The sequence below is a fragment of the Erpetoichthys calabaricus genome, chromosome 2 (genome assembly GCF_900747795.2).
Source record: "Erpetoichthys calabaricus chromosome 2, fErpCal1.3, whole genome shotgun sequence".
In the NCBI taxonomy this organism is placed as follows: domain Eukaryota; kingdom Metazoa; phylum Chordata; class Cladistia; order Polypteriformes; family Polypteridae; genus Erpetoichthys; species Erpetoichthys calabaricus.
The window spans coordinates 106926011-106941146 of record NC_041395.2 but is presented as its reverse complement, the minus strand read 5'-3'; the positions used below and the strand labels follow the sequence as shown (position 1 = coordinate 106941146).

General features: G+C 43.0%; 1 protein-coding gene across 1 annotated transcript in view; it reads right to left on the bottom strand.

Moving 5' to 3' along the window:
* Positions 1-331: 331 nt before the first annotated feature.
* Positions 332-15136, bottom strand: part of tmem276b (transmembrane protein 276b) — a 34735-nt gene continuing 19930 nt past the window's right edge. The window contains exons 2-4 of the mRNA XM_028794275.2: positions 14971-15084; positions 8516-8653; positions 332-2042 (exon numbers count right to left, since the gene is read on the bottom strand). Of these exons, the coding sequence (XP_028650108.1) occupies positions 1798-2042; positions 8516-8653; positions 14971-15084 (497 nt within the window). The 3' untranslated portion in view covers positions 332-1797. The remainder of the gene's footprint in view (positions 2043-8515; positions 8654-14970; positions 15085-15136) is intronic.

Genomic DNA, 15136 nt, shown 5'->3' with positions numbered 1-15136 from the left:
TAGACTGCTTTGAGATAAGCCAAGTGTCTGCTGAACAATAAGATGCTTTTGTGCAACGCAGATTCGCTGTCCCTTCTCTCCTCTGAAAGGATAAAACCAAATTACTCTTTGTGTGCCAGCTCTTACTACTGTGGGCTTGTGGGTGGCGGCTGCAGTGTCAGGATTGAATTTTCTGATACTTATCTCTCCTGTCCCATGGGGGATAAGATTACATAGAGTTGGGACCCTCTATGCCATGACAGCCTCTCTTTCTTGATTTCATCTTCCCCTTTTTTTGGTGTTTATTCAGAATTGGAGATCCTCCTTGAAACAATTGCTGCACCAACACTCGCACATTAATTTAACATTTTAATAGAATGTACATCTTTAAATAAAAATTTTTAAAAAATGAGCTCTTAATACATTGAAATAAAATTTCCTCATGTTCTCATGCTTGGCAGTGCCAATGTCCTTTTCCAGTAATGGTATAAATAAATAATAATAAATAAAAAAAAAAGTTCAAATTATGTTATGGTATTTCAAGAAATCTATTTCTGAAATATTTGTACAAATAAAGCATCATGACACCATATAAATGCGAAACGGTTAGGCAGTTCTGTACAAAATACTCTCCTCTGTGATCTGCACACCGGCGCCTTGAAATGAACTTGCTGGCGTTTTCTCCTTCAGTCGTTTTGCATTGTTTATAAAATTGTGCTTTCCGCGTTACCAGTGGAGTAACTTCTTCAGATTCTCAGTTTTTGACCTCTTTAGATCGATTTCATACACTCCCGAAGCGCACACACATTGTGATGGCATAGTGAGTGGCGTCAAAGCTGAGGGAAGAATTTGAAGAAGAGTATTTGGCAGAATGTGCAGCGTCAAAACCCCAGGGGTGGGGTGGTCACACAGCGCCACCAGTTGGAAATGCTGTAGTTATTATGATGTGAAACCTTTTGTGCAACTGATTCCCGACATTCTCATGTCAAACCCAAGCTTGTGTGCTGGCCTACTTGAGAGAATGGCTCACACAGACATCAGTCTGTCTTCCTCAGTTGTGGCAGCATATGGACTTAAGTGGGCAACCTGGACAGATTGTCAATGCAGGATTTGGATTTGCACTAAATTCCTGCGGGTCCCAGACTTAATGGTTCGTCGGCTAGTAGAATCTCAGTGGGTGACGAGACCAAGGTTAAACTATTTTGAACCTTTTTGCCCCGTAGACACCACTCTGTCGGGACAAGGCTCTACCAACCCTTGGGGACTCCACATGTCCAACGTGTTGCAATCCTGCCTGCTTAGGCCTGAATGGCAAGCTTCTTGTCAGTGCCACAGGGAGGGTGGACCGGCATGCAGAGGGCTCCCAGAGGTCCCCTCCATCGGTGTTTTGCACTGCTCTTCTGCATTAATCCAACAAGCACATTTCCAAAGAGTTCGCCAAAGGGGTGCAGCAGAAAGTATGAAAAAGGTCTGTCTGTAAATTGGGGGAGACAGTCGTCTCGAGAGTAGCAGGGCTTCACCCCACTATAGCGCTCTGCTTCCCTGCTTGCTTGCTGTGTTTTGCTTTTTTAATTTTTTTTTTTTTTTTTAAACCAATAACACACACAGGACAGTCCATCCAAGTCCACGCACAAGACAATGCAGTCCAAATACTGAAGTGGGAAAAGTTCTTAGAGCACCATTATAATGAAAGTCTCGTTGGTGTAGTCGCCTGCGCTTGGCAAAAGTTTGAGGTCTGTTTGGACAGCCTTTCGCATCCTGGTGGTGTTGGATGGCCTGGCGTCAGTCTGCTGTGGCCACTCGGCTGCTGCTCAAGTGTCAGACAGTGCCATTCTCATGCCGCGGTTTCTGCACCATTGTACGAGGGGCACTGAGAGATGGGGCTAATGTACAAAGGAAGCCGGCTAGCAAGGTCAGGCCCAGCCCACCCCAGGCACAGAACATTGACCAGCCATAGCCGTGGCTGATGTCCTCTGGAAGTCCATACATCTGCCGTGGGTATCGTGACAGTTCAAAGTTGATCCCGGCCACACAGGTGCACAGAGAGATGATGCAGCAGGTCCCTGTGGAGAGAAAGAGAGAAGGAGGGTCAGAATATCTACAAGAGGACTCACCTGAGGAGTACCAACAACTGTTCAGCTGGTGCTCTAAACCCAGAACAAGCCCATGACAAGCACACCAGGAGATCCCGTCTGTCACCTGCTGTGACATATTGACTCGCCAGTGGTAGTAAGAGCTGGAGATGGGGATGGAGTGTGACGTGCCATCACAGCCGAGGGTCCAAGGGCCAGACTAATCAGTTCAGACATGATTGACCCCTGAAAGCCCTGCACCCTTCTGCTATCCTGGTACAGTATACGTACAGTGGTCCAACCTGCCTACTAGCTGACACTGACCTCCATCAACAGGATCTCTTCAGTTCTCTTGTTCATGCTGCCACTGCCAATGTTGATAGCTGATGTTTTTTTTTTTGTCTGACCTTGTCCCTCATGGCTGCTGATGCTAAGACCACCTTGGAATTCCTTCAATTACTGACCAGGTACTCCCATTTAAAAATAATAATATTACATTTTATTGATATAGCACCTTTCCCATGCTCAAGGCCCATTCAATTTGCTCCACTTCACTTTTTGGCCCAGATACTGGCTAACCCAGAGTGGCATGGCCACCAAGGACACCGTCACCATTGACAGCCTTCTGCACCATTCCTGCCTCTACCCAGAGATGGTAAGCTCGGCATCTTCCTCATATTTGTCACCCACCCTGGCCTGCTTCTAATCGAAAATTATCTGTGCTTATCGCTAATCACGGTGCTGGAGACTGGTGGCATACTGAAAGTTCTTTAGCACATACAAGTAAGAATTCCACTGTACTCTACAAGTGACAATAGTGACCCTATAAATGCACAAACCTCTGTTTAATGGACCCGCTGCCTAAATCTCCTGTACCATCAGCCCCTAACTAACTGAATACCTTAGTTGACTACCTGGAAGAACCCGTGGCTTTCCAGCAGACAGTCCACATGGCTGATTAATATCTGGGTCCCGCAGAGTAGGCCCTAAGAAGTGATCTGTGTAAAATGGCAACTACAGAAGAGCCGCGTCTCCATCATCTAGTAGTGTTTGCCACCATGTCACAATGCAGACTTCACAAAGCTCCCCTCTCACTTTTCCTGAGTGACCTGCTATAATGTAATAAATTATATTACATTACAACCTCCAATAGAGTCAGGAGACTGAATGTTGACCCACAGGGTCAACAACACCCTGATGAGAAGGTACTGAGGAAGCCACAGCGACATAAATGCGCACAGCAAGTTCAGATCTGACCAAGTGTGGCCACAGATGTGGTAGTAACAATTTGGTGGGTTAGCCATAGCTGGTGTAAGCTGGAGCGTTGGACATTACCAGAGTTTCAGAGTTTGTAGTGAATGTTGAGTACTTTCTGAGTAGCAAGTACTTAGTCACAGACATACTTGGCAAGTAACAATCACATCAACGTTTAACTACTGACAGCCCACCTACATTGATCTTGATCACAGCGTCTCAGTCATTCACTTGGCAGTTATGTAATGCGTAGTGAGCTCCATCCCACATTCACCGTGAGGAGCAGGCAGTCAGCTGCAGAGTTTCAGTTCCTGATGCTTAAAAAAAATGTCACATTTACTTGGTGAGCCAGTTTATAGCGTTTTACAGATAGAATACTAGAAACAAAGAGTGGTACTGATGCTCAGTGAGCAACAGATCCTCTGTGAGTGAGAGGCACGTCGGACTTGTGGAGGCAGTGCTGAAGATGTGATGCTTCACACGTAGTCATTGCGGAGGAGATGCAAACTTTGAGACACTCAGAAGACCGAATACAAAGTTACACATACTGAGAGGAACACGCCACAAATACCGAACTAAGAAGGCAGGAAGTGAGGAGTGGATACTCAATCAGTGACAGTTACACACGATGGACACTCAGTGCTAATCAGTGACATGTTCATTGTGGAGCACAGTCAGAGGTGCCCACTAAGTTACACACAGAGTCACACACAGAGGGATGCACCGAGTTTTTACTACAGACATTCAGAGAGTACGGTGAGCACAGTCTCACTCACTCGGTACTTCAGGAGCAGAGCAAGTAGCACATTCTTAGTCCATTTTGGGTTATAAGTAGCAGAACACTCAGCGTCTCAGTACTTGGCAAACTGCACACACCCAGTCAGTGATAGTTAGGTAGTCCTTATGTGCACAGATGCTCAGTCTTAAATACTCAGTCGTGACATGTTGTCACGCTTGTGCATTTGGGAGACAGCTTAAGGGCTCAGTTGATGGTAATTACCCACCAAACCAGAGGTTGGCGCTGTGTACTTCTCTTTTTCTCTTTTTGTCCCTCTGCAGACCAGAAGATTGATGTCACATCTGGTGTCTGGCCTCCTGGACCAGCTCCTTCCCGCCGGAAGTGCAAAGACTGCAAGTTCAGCCATTTTAGGCAGTTCAGCTTTGAACTCCCGTCTGGAAATATATTACTTTTTTGTTCCTTTTTGCTGCGGTGGGTTGGCACCCTGCCCAGGATTGTTTCCTGCCTTGTGCCCTGTGTTGGCTGGGATTGGCTCCGGCAGACCCCCGTGACCCTGTGTTTGGATTCAGCGGGTTGGGAAATGGATGGATGGATGTTCCTTTCTGAAAGATTATTATTTTTCCCCTATTGTTTTCAACAATTATGGGCAAGGCTTGCACAATCCTTTTTGGTTGTCCTTTTTCTTTATTACAATGTTCATTACAGTGAAAATTTGGAGACATCCAGAACCACAACTACTAAATTACACAGAGAGTAACACACAGACGGTCACAGCGAGTACGACAGAGAGCACCAGGAACACAGTCTCACTTAGTCGGTATGTCACGAGCACACCAAGCAGCACTTTCTTAGTCCATCTTTACATTCTAAGCTATGAGTAGCAGATCCTCAGCATCTCGATGCTTGGTGAACTGCACACACCCAGTCAGTAACAGTTACATAGTCCTTATGTGTACAGATACTCAGTCTTAAAAGCTCAATCAGTTAAATATTCATTACAGAGCAGATTCTAAAGCTGGAGACACTCAGAACCCCAACTACTAAGTTACAGAGTAGCACTCAGAGTGTCGTGCAGAGTCTGTACTCAGAGAGTATTAAGAGCGCAGTCTCACTCAGTATTTCATGAGCACACCAAATTAGTCTTTATGTACATTCTGAGTTATGCACTGTCACTGTTGTAGTACTTTAGCGTACAGATGCTCAATCTTAAATACTCAATCAGTTAAAAGTACATGGAGTTACATACCTGTATGCTAAGAGTAGCTAGTCACTAATACTCTACACGACAGGTACTCAGTGAGTCCCGAGAAGCAGTCCCAGTTACTCAATGCTGCATTTGCTCTTTAAGGTAAAGGACCCTTAGTCTGTGTGTACATTCTGAGTGTTGAGTAGCAGATACTCGGTGAGTGACACATAGTACTTGTACTCCTACAGATGCTCAGTGCTAAACGCTCATACGTGCTATGCACATGTAGTCACTGTGGAGAACATGCAAAGACTAAGACAGCTGCACTCACAAATTTCAAGCCGAACACACTTGGGAGCAGCAGGTGCACCGCCACAAATACTCTGCGTACTGTGGACAGCCAATGAATACTAAGATATGACATCCAATCACCGAGTAACTCGGCCAGTTGACACCGGGGTGGCCAACTCCAATTCTGAACGGCCAATGCGGCTGCAGGTTTTTCTTCCTGTTTCTTCATCTTTGACCAATTTCTGCTTTTCTAATTGCCGTGTTTTTAAGACTTGACCTTCTGAATTGATTCTTTTTTCCTTAAATAGCAGCCAAACAAAAATGAGATGACCAGTTAAATCGAGGCCTCAAACTCTTAACAATTTAATTCCAGTTTCCTACTTCAAAGTCAATTCTTGTTGTTAATTTAAACCTGTTATTCAATGTCATGGCTTTTTAATGTTCTCATTCTGCCACAGCAAACATTTCCAAAAAAGGCTGATGTTTTTTAAGAGGTCAATCAAAATGTTTTGTGGACCTGAGCAAATCAACATTACTGACACCCTCACCTTTCTTTGTTTTCAGATATTATATGATGGGCACGGGTCAGTTGAACGTGTGTTGGCTCATTTTTTGTCTCTTTATTGTTTGGCTGCTAATTAAGGAAAAAAGAAACAATTGAGGCACATGAGTCTTAAATAGCAAATCATGTAAAAGTAAAGCAAAGGAGTTGCTTAGCACTAAAAACTGAGCACCAATTAAGATTAGGCTTAGAATGAACATCTGCAGCCACTGCAGCCCTCCAGGATCGGAGCTGGACACGCTGGGTTTCCACATTCAATACGATGAGTTCCAGATACTCGGAGAGGAACAGAGTGACCATCAGAGATTTCAGTGGCCATGTGATGAATGCCCATTGTGGGTGATGGGCTATCCTGTGAGTAACACTTTCTTCTTCTGATTGTGTGTCGCAAAGGCTCAGTGTAGATACTCAGCAAAAGACATCCAGATTCATGGATAGTCAGAGAACAACAACAATTCTCAGTCCCCGCTGTCACTGTGACTCAACTGCAAACACCAGGCGGCTCACATCTGCTCAGATCCATGGAGCCAAGCAGACACAGAACATCACAGATGTTGTGGATACCGTACAGCAGATAATCACATTTGAAGAATCACTTGTAGAATAATGTTGTGACAAAATTAAAGCTTCAGATCTGCAGTGTTGTACTAGCAGGAGGACAGCAGCTTAGCCACAGCAGAGCAGAGTGAAACCACCATTGAGCCCTGGCAGCACATCACAGACAGCCTGATGCTTGGGGCCAATGACGTTAGCAGCAGTAGCAGTAGAAGCAGTCATATTGTCATGTTTAGAGAGGGCAGACACACTCTACCTGCATGTCGGAGTAACAGGCAACACATCACCACTCCCTGGCGCTATTGATAGATAGATAGATAGATAGATAGATAGATAGATAGATAGATAGATAGACACGATTTGATAGATAGATAGATAGATAGATAGATAGATAGATAGATAGATAGATAGATAAGACACGATTAGATAGATAGATAGATAAGACACGATTAGATAGATAGATAGATAGATAGATAGATAGATAGATAGATAAGACACGATTAGATAGATAGATAGATAGATAGATAGATAGTGTGTAAAGTGTACTATATGCCAGAGTGTCTCACATACAGAGCACAGTGACACTCCACCTTACAAAGGCCCCAGTGCTCCACTGTCCCACAGACTCTCCAGATCACAGTTACTCTCAGCCTCAGACACACATGTAACTCAGTGTCCTGGTCTCCGACTTTGTCTTCCAGTAATGCCAATAGATGCATCTGCTCTTCTCCTTGATACACAGGCACTGAGGCTCAGATCTACTGAGGACTTGTCACTGACACCCAGTGCTGGGACCACTAACTGTCTCCCAGACGCTCAGTTATGGGTGCTTCACTTGCAGATTCACTCAGCAGAAGTCAGATAAGGAGAGTAGCATATATTTAGCACTGAGCATAAGATGTTTGACAAACAAGAGGAGACTATTGACGTCATCAGGCTTGTTTGATTAGCTTCTAGCTATGCAGTCCCAGTATCTCCTCCAGATACTTCTCAAAGGTTGTCAAGGTTTCTACTTCAACTACATGGCTTGATTGTTTGTTCAAGACTGCCACAACTCTTTGCATGAAGATGTGATTCTCTGCTTCATCTTCACTTTAATTTCTAGTGCCAAATGCAAATTAAATATTTTCAGGTACTCCTATGATAAAGCCAGTGGCTAACCCTCGCCTTTCAGTTGACATCTCTGAACACCACACTGACCAATGGGCTCAGTCCGTGGCATCAGGGCACACCTGCACACAGACGGCGTAGAACTGTCACTTAAAGTGACACACGCAGACATGTTTGGGATGCAGGAAGAAAACCGGAGTACACATTGAGAGCATTCATTGCTCTTTCATGCTCAGTCTCCCATTTTCCCTTTTTTCAAACACACTCCTCCATTACTGGGTGAATAAACAGACATAAGAGTTTACTTGTTGCAAACCTCTGAGCCTTGAAGTTGGGAACAATGCAGTGTGTGGTCCACAGTCTGTGTTTTTAAGCATTTTATCTCAGAAATGAAAGGAACAACCTCATCACACTTGGACTTCAGTGAGAGCTCAGGCTCTCTTGTTCTCGCTGTGTTTATTGTGGCTTTCCTCACACACAGCCACCCCGTAACGCCAATATGCCAACTCAGAAAGGCCTCTCAACTTTTCTCCATTACAAGGCGCTCGCCCCTCTGTTCTCAGTGCCTCATCTTCAAGGCCCACTGATGTCAGAATGGACTCAGGTCCTGAGGAGCTGTGTATTGGAAACAGTGGGTCAGATAATGGATGGGAATTTGGGAGACACTTTGATGACACAACTCCAGAGTGAATGCATCAGCTTGTCCTCCACACTGCTAATGCACAGCACCTGCCAATGTACACATCTGGAATGGAGACTCCACTCACCTCCCATGAGGAACAGCAGGCCAGCCACATATTGCATTAAGTCATGTTGCTTGCAGCACCCCAACACTCCGATGATCCATCCAAACAAGATGATGGAGACTGCCATTCCAATGAATCCCGCTGTCATCCGGCGCAGATCTACAACAAGGTAAAATGTCTGAATTAGTGCCCTAATTTGTGGTGTTCATAAGAAATGCAATGATTTATTTATTAAGGTAGAAGAACATAATAAACAAGAATAGATATGTCAGATATTTGAAATAGTAAAATGTGTGCTTGAATTTAAATATTTCCAGTCTAAATATTCTTGAAAGTAATAGAAACTTGTCATTTTCACTGTTTGATCGATGCTCGCATGGTACTAGACACCTAGTAAATGGTCAAAAATCAAAAATAACATCATATTTATAATCATTGACCTTGAAGTAGTCTAAAATGTTACCCCACATGCTTATGTTTGAAATGTGTAATGTGTTATTTTTATCTTTCTGGGAGTGGCTTGCAGAGATGGTAAAGAATCAAATATCAAAAATATTACCATATTTGTGATCAGTGTCGGAGTGGGGTTTTTTTCTGTTAAATATGATTTTCACTATTTGATTATATATTGATTAGCTGTCCCCTGCGGCTCCACCCACATAGTAGTGAAACGGAACAAACTTTTAAAAAATTCTGCCAAGTGGATGGTAGGTATGCTCCAATGTCAAACATTGGCACTGTATCTGATCATGTTCAGGTCTGATGGGAGAGTGTTCCCCACGTGCGGAGAAAGGCACATTGCCGTGATTTCTCTGGCAATCAGCAGCTCCCCTCTAAAACACACGTAGCTCTGATCTCTCTCTCAAAAACATCAAACGTTACTCCTTAACAATTTCTAGATGATAATGTCTTTTGAACAAACAGGTGTCGATAGCTAAGCGGAGGCAAGGTATGCTCAACACGTGGCGAGAGGTAGACCGACTTGAACGGAGGCAGGCGGTGAGTGAGGAAGGCCCCCCCCACCCCACCCTCGGCCCGCAGCCTTTCTCTCCGATTCACGCAAATAACTTTGATACTTAGAGAAGTCACAAAATCAACCGGAATGTTCAAACAAATTATAGAAAAACACCCAATGTAAATCCATTAAGCAGTTCTCTCGTGAAAAGAGGACAGACATACATACATACAGACCAACAGACACTGAATTTTATATATACAAATTATATTGAATGACTTATATCCTTGTTAGGTGTTTTGTGACGTAGTCCCGCTGTTACTTTTGCACAAGATTAAGTATTGGTAAGAGAACCAGTATAATCTAATTTAGCAGAATTCTGACTCCAAGGGTCTGTTTATCAGTAACTTGCAAGGATATGAGAAATGAAGCTAATCACAAACTTGTGCAATGAACAATGCATTTGTAATCAAATGTAATCAACAGCTGTAGTTCAGCCACCTCTTTCCATGTACCACGTGACTCCACACATGTCAATAAAGGTACTCTACCCGTCCTGAACTGGCATTGTGAATTTTACTCGGACATCAGCAACATCAAAATAGCCTAAAATGACACTCCACATGCCTTTATTACTGATCCCCATTTTTTCCAAAGTTTTATAAGCAGAAGTACCTTTGACCCCTTGTATCCCATTAGCGAGTGAACCCCTGGGGTTTGTTGATGCAATGTGCCCTCCTGACTGGGTGTGCTCTGATGAGACAATGATGTGATAAACGGATGACTACAGAGGGGAGGATGGACACTTCTTAATGGTGTCCACAACCTTCTGAATGCCTTTTCATAATAACTGGGCACATAGTGTCCCAGTCAATTTAAATCCACTGCACTTTATGGTTTAGTCCTGCTAACCCGCAAATGTGGTCACCGTCTGCAGAATGTGAATGCCCATGTGGTGGTGTACCGTTGTTTTCTTGCATTTACCTGAAAAAAGTGTCAATGCATCAAAATATAGAAGAGTGGTCAAGCACACACAACACAATCTGAAATGTTTGACTCTCTGACACAGACACAAAGACAGAGATGCACAACGGCAGCCTGCGGTTCTGAAAGTCCTTTTCCACGCTTGAGAGATTTTTCCTGCTTACGTTTTTATTGTTTTTCAAAAATCATATAATTTTCTAGCATTTTTCTTAATCCTGAGCACGGTCACGGGTTGTGGGGTGGGCTGGAGCCTATCCCAGCAAACATAGGGGGCAAGGCAGGGTGCCAGTCCATCACAGGGTGAACTCATTCACAAACACACACACACGCACATTAAGTAGATTCAACATAGTGTTGCCAGTCTACCTAACCTGCATGTCTTTGGCCCTATTTTGTCTTTTTTGGTGTTATACACTCTGTGTTATATGTTTTTTATGCAATATTGTATTGCTTATGAAATATTTTGTTATTTTATATTATGTTAAGAATATGCAGGTTTATTTGGTGTCTCTCCTCTTCGTGGAGCCCACTGCATTGATTAAGTTGGATTCCTGTGTGTTTGGTTTATGATTTCAATTTTCAGTTTTTGATCCGATTCTTGCGTTTTGTTCATAAGATACTGTCTTGTGTTTTTTCATTTTCTGGATTTGTTTGCTTTCAGGCAAAACATATTTTTGCTCTTTTTTCTGCCTTGTCTTTTGTTATTCTATTTTCCTTTAATAAAATGTTCAATATTCAATTAACTTTGTTTTTTATGTTTTTCCTCTCTCCTTTTTGTTATTATGCTTCATTTTTTGAACTTTAAATGCATTAACCCCATTTTTGGGGCCTAGGCAGGCCTAAAAGCCTGCCTTTTGAGTTTTGAGCAGACTAGCCTGAGGTTCTGGCTTTTCAAATGGACTCAGACCAGAAAATGAGGGTTGGTCTGGTCTTTTGTGTGCTTTTTTGAGGCCTGCACTCCTTTTTGTGCTTCATTGTGGTAGGAGGACACTGTGCTTTATAGCTCAAGTATAAGAAGGCAGGGAACACCAGTGAGGCCTCTAAGTGAGGCAGAGATCCTGGACAAACAGCCAACAGGAGGCAGTAGAGACTGAGCCATGTGGCCCACAATCTGCCCTGTTAACTTGTTGCTGCTTAAGGGTGTCTTTTCCGCAGCGGCCACTAGATGCTGCTCTAAGCGAGAGGCTCTGGGGTTGCACAGACCATTGCCGACCTGAGAGGAAGACTGGCCTATAAATAAACCTGGGATGGAGTCAGAAGGCCCATCCTAGCAGGGGAACTTGAAGCTGGACAATGGCTTAGAGAGAGGGAAGGACGAGACACCCGGAGAGAGAATTACAGACAAGAGGAGAGCTTGGGTGCACCTCAGTGTGGTGGGGAACATGCAAAGCAATCCCACCAGTGCTTTGATGCCAATACAACATGGTGGAGGAGAACTAAAATAGAAGTTATAATTCAGGCAGGGCTTAGGGAAGGCACAAAAAACAAAGGCAAACTTGTAGACCTAAGGCACACTGCAAAAGTCGCTGGATCATCCTTATTTTACTACCTCGTAACAAAGTGATGCACATATTTTTGAAAAGAACACAGCACTCGGATACCAAATACAGCGTGCCACAACCTTATATGGGCAAGGAAGGATGGCTCAACATGCCATGTGACTTCTGGGTCATGTGAATGGCAACAGACAATATGCATCTAGAGAACTCCCAGAAACATAGCATCTCAGGTCAGAGGATTCATGTTATTTATGTCAAAGCACGTGAAGGTCGAAACATTTCTCTCTATTATAAAAAAAATCTTAGAAGAGAGACACTTTTACATCCCGCGAGAAAGAGATTTAACCATGCCTGGGGCCAGAAATAAAGGACAAAGAGAAGATAACAAATTAGAACGTCGTAAAGAATTCAAAAATGTTGGTGCGGTACACAAGCAGAGCAGGTTAGAGATAATGAAAGTACGAAAATTTGAAAGTCTCAAAAAAAGGACAGGAAAGGTCGCATTAGCGCAAACAAACGGAAATTATTACTCGGTGAAATAACAGAACAGCGAAAAAAGAGATCGAATATATTGTTCAGATTTAAACTTTAAGTCGGAGACTTGTAGATCGTCTAATTCGTGTTGCCAGTGAGAATTAAAAGGTTCCAAAAACACTGGCGCAGTATGAAGTCCCGTGAGATGGAAACTTTTAACATGAGATCCTTTCAAGTCACACCCTATTTACAACTATTTTCAAACAAGACCACGGTCATCTAACCTCAGTCGTGTGAATGCTTTTGTCTGACACACTTCCTGCGCTCTCAGCTCTTATAAATTTTATCAGAACAATAATTTTATACGTTCTAGATGACACGTCAATGACAAAGCAAAGAAGAAAGAGCGTGGAAAAACATTCGAAAAAGTCTTTTTATACATTAGAGAGAAAGAAACGATATTCACTCAAGTTATACATTGCGTTGTCATGATGTAAGTCCAAACATGGAATCAAAGTTCAATGCGATCTTGAAGAAAAGTTAATTACAAATATTGTTTTTACTAAAGTTTTAAAGTAAAAGTGAAAATAATGCATATGCAACAATTCCCATAAAAATAACAATCGCTTTAAATTGTATATCCGGTAAACGAAACCCGGGGTTGGACAAGCGAAGCGAGCAGGGGGGCAGAGCCCCCTAGTATAAAATACAAGAAAATGATCATGTTTGAGGCACTGGTAAGTTTCATGAAGTTTTCTGTGTGAGCTTAAGATTTAATAACAAATTCTGTCCAGTCAAACGTACAGATTTTCATGTAGAAGAAGAAAAAGCAACACAAGTAATGTACTGTTTTTAGCGCATTACATTTTATAAGAAGTAACATATAACAAATTTAGTTTCTTGTAAGTAATGAGCAATGTAACTAAGCTACTGGGAGAAACGGACCATGCATGTTATCAGATTCATGTTTAACGATGTTTAAGCTTTATTTTATGCACATTTTTATGACATTGCCAAGGAAGAAATCCATAAACTGACCCCTCGCATGTAAACAGAGGTTTTAAAGAAAACAGATTTCTGCCCCAACTGAGTTGCTCACCATATCTCGGTTTAAGTATGTGAATACAAACGCACTCTAGCCAGGGCCGCCATACCAACATCATAGGCCCCCGGGCAAAGTAGTGTGCTGGGCCCCATCCTGCTTTGATAGCAAAACAGAAACACCGATGGGCATCAGAAACATTCCAGTCTCGTATGCTCCTGGGGCCTCCTGCCAGTGCCCGTTGTGCCCATTTGTTAAGAGGGCCCTGCACTCTACAAGTAGCAGCAATGCCAGTCAGAGCACAAACAGGAATTACCCATAATCCACCTCTCCCTTGTTTACACCGTAGCTCGGCCAGACGTTGACCGAGTCATTATTGTCACATGCTCAGAGCGCAGTGACATTCTTAGTTTTTTTTGTCCACGTATAGCTAACTATAGGACCTGACCACGTGTTGGTGGGCTTAGGGGTGTTATTGACCTCTTACTATTGTATTGTCCTCATGACATTTAATGTACACTTTTTAGTAAATGGGTTAAGTGCTCTCTATTATTTACTAACAACTGTCTGATTTTTTTCAGAAATAAAAATGATTGCAGAATAAATGTGTTATGGCCAAACAGAGTACCAATCTATATAAGAAGGTCCAAAGATTTAATTTAACGTTTTTTTTTTTTCTTCATCTCTGGGTTCTCCGTATGATCACTCCTACTTTGTCTTTTTGCAGAACTAGATTGACTTATATCTAAATTGTTATCACTGTGCTCCTTTTTTCATTCCTCATTCCAGGACAGACTGCAATAGTCATAGCCCAGTGTATGAATTTGAACCTCTGATCCTCCTCATTCATACTTGGTCTTTTCCCTTTGGTGGACTCAGGCTTGTCATCACCTCACCCGCTCCTGTCACTTGCCAATGAAGACTCCATTTTCTTAAGCTTTTGGTCACATCCACACTTGTACTCTTTATGTTTCTGATTTTTTTTTTGTTTGTCCTTTCTAATTTGTCTTCCGAGAACCTTTAACAACCTGCTGAATTACCCACCTGTCAATTGTTTTGGTGTTCATGACAAGGGATGGGCCAAAAAAAAAATCTTTTGTCAGGTAGGGAAGACAAACCTTTCACGGTGAAGCAGTTATTTCAGTTGAAGGTTTCAAGGTAGGGTTGTTAATCTTATGATTATTAAGTAAGGACATCTGCCTGTCATTTTTAAAGTTTATGCTCAGCTGAGGTTTTGCCACCCCTAAAGGATGACCCTAGCTTTAAAAGTAACACATTCTGAGCACTTCTCGTCTGTCTGTGTCATGTAATTGAAGCGGCTGGCCTCTGAACAGGATGGCACCAGCACATCTAATGGCACTAGTAGCATCGCACTTACAAACTCACACAGCAGGGACTTTCAACGAAATGGCCAGGACGTTAGAGGAGTTAAGCGGCAGGAGAAACTCCCAGGAGTCAGTGGAGCCCCTTACAGTACAGCCAGTCCTTATGCTTCCAGCATCCAATATACTTGTGTACTTACGCAGGGCGTGCCATTCATCCTGTCGGATTGTCTTGGTGACATTGATGGGAAGATTCCTTGGAAGCGTAGAGGAAGAGTAGTGGTACTTCACTGGCGTGCAGCGCTGCACCACACCTGCAATAAAACAAAAGGACGTGGAGAATCAGTAAAGCTTATGGGAAACACA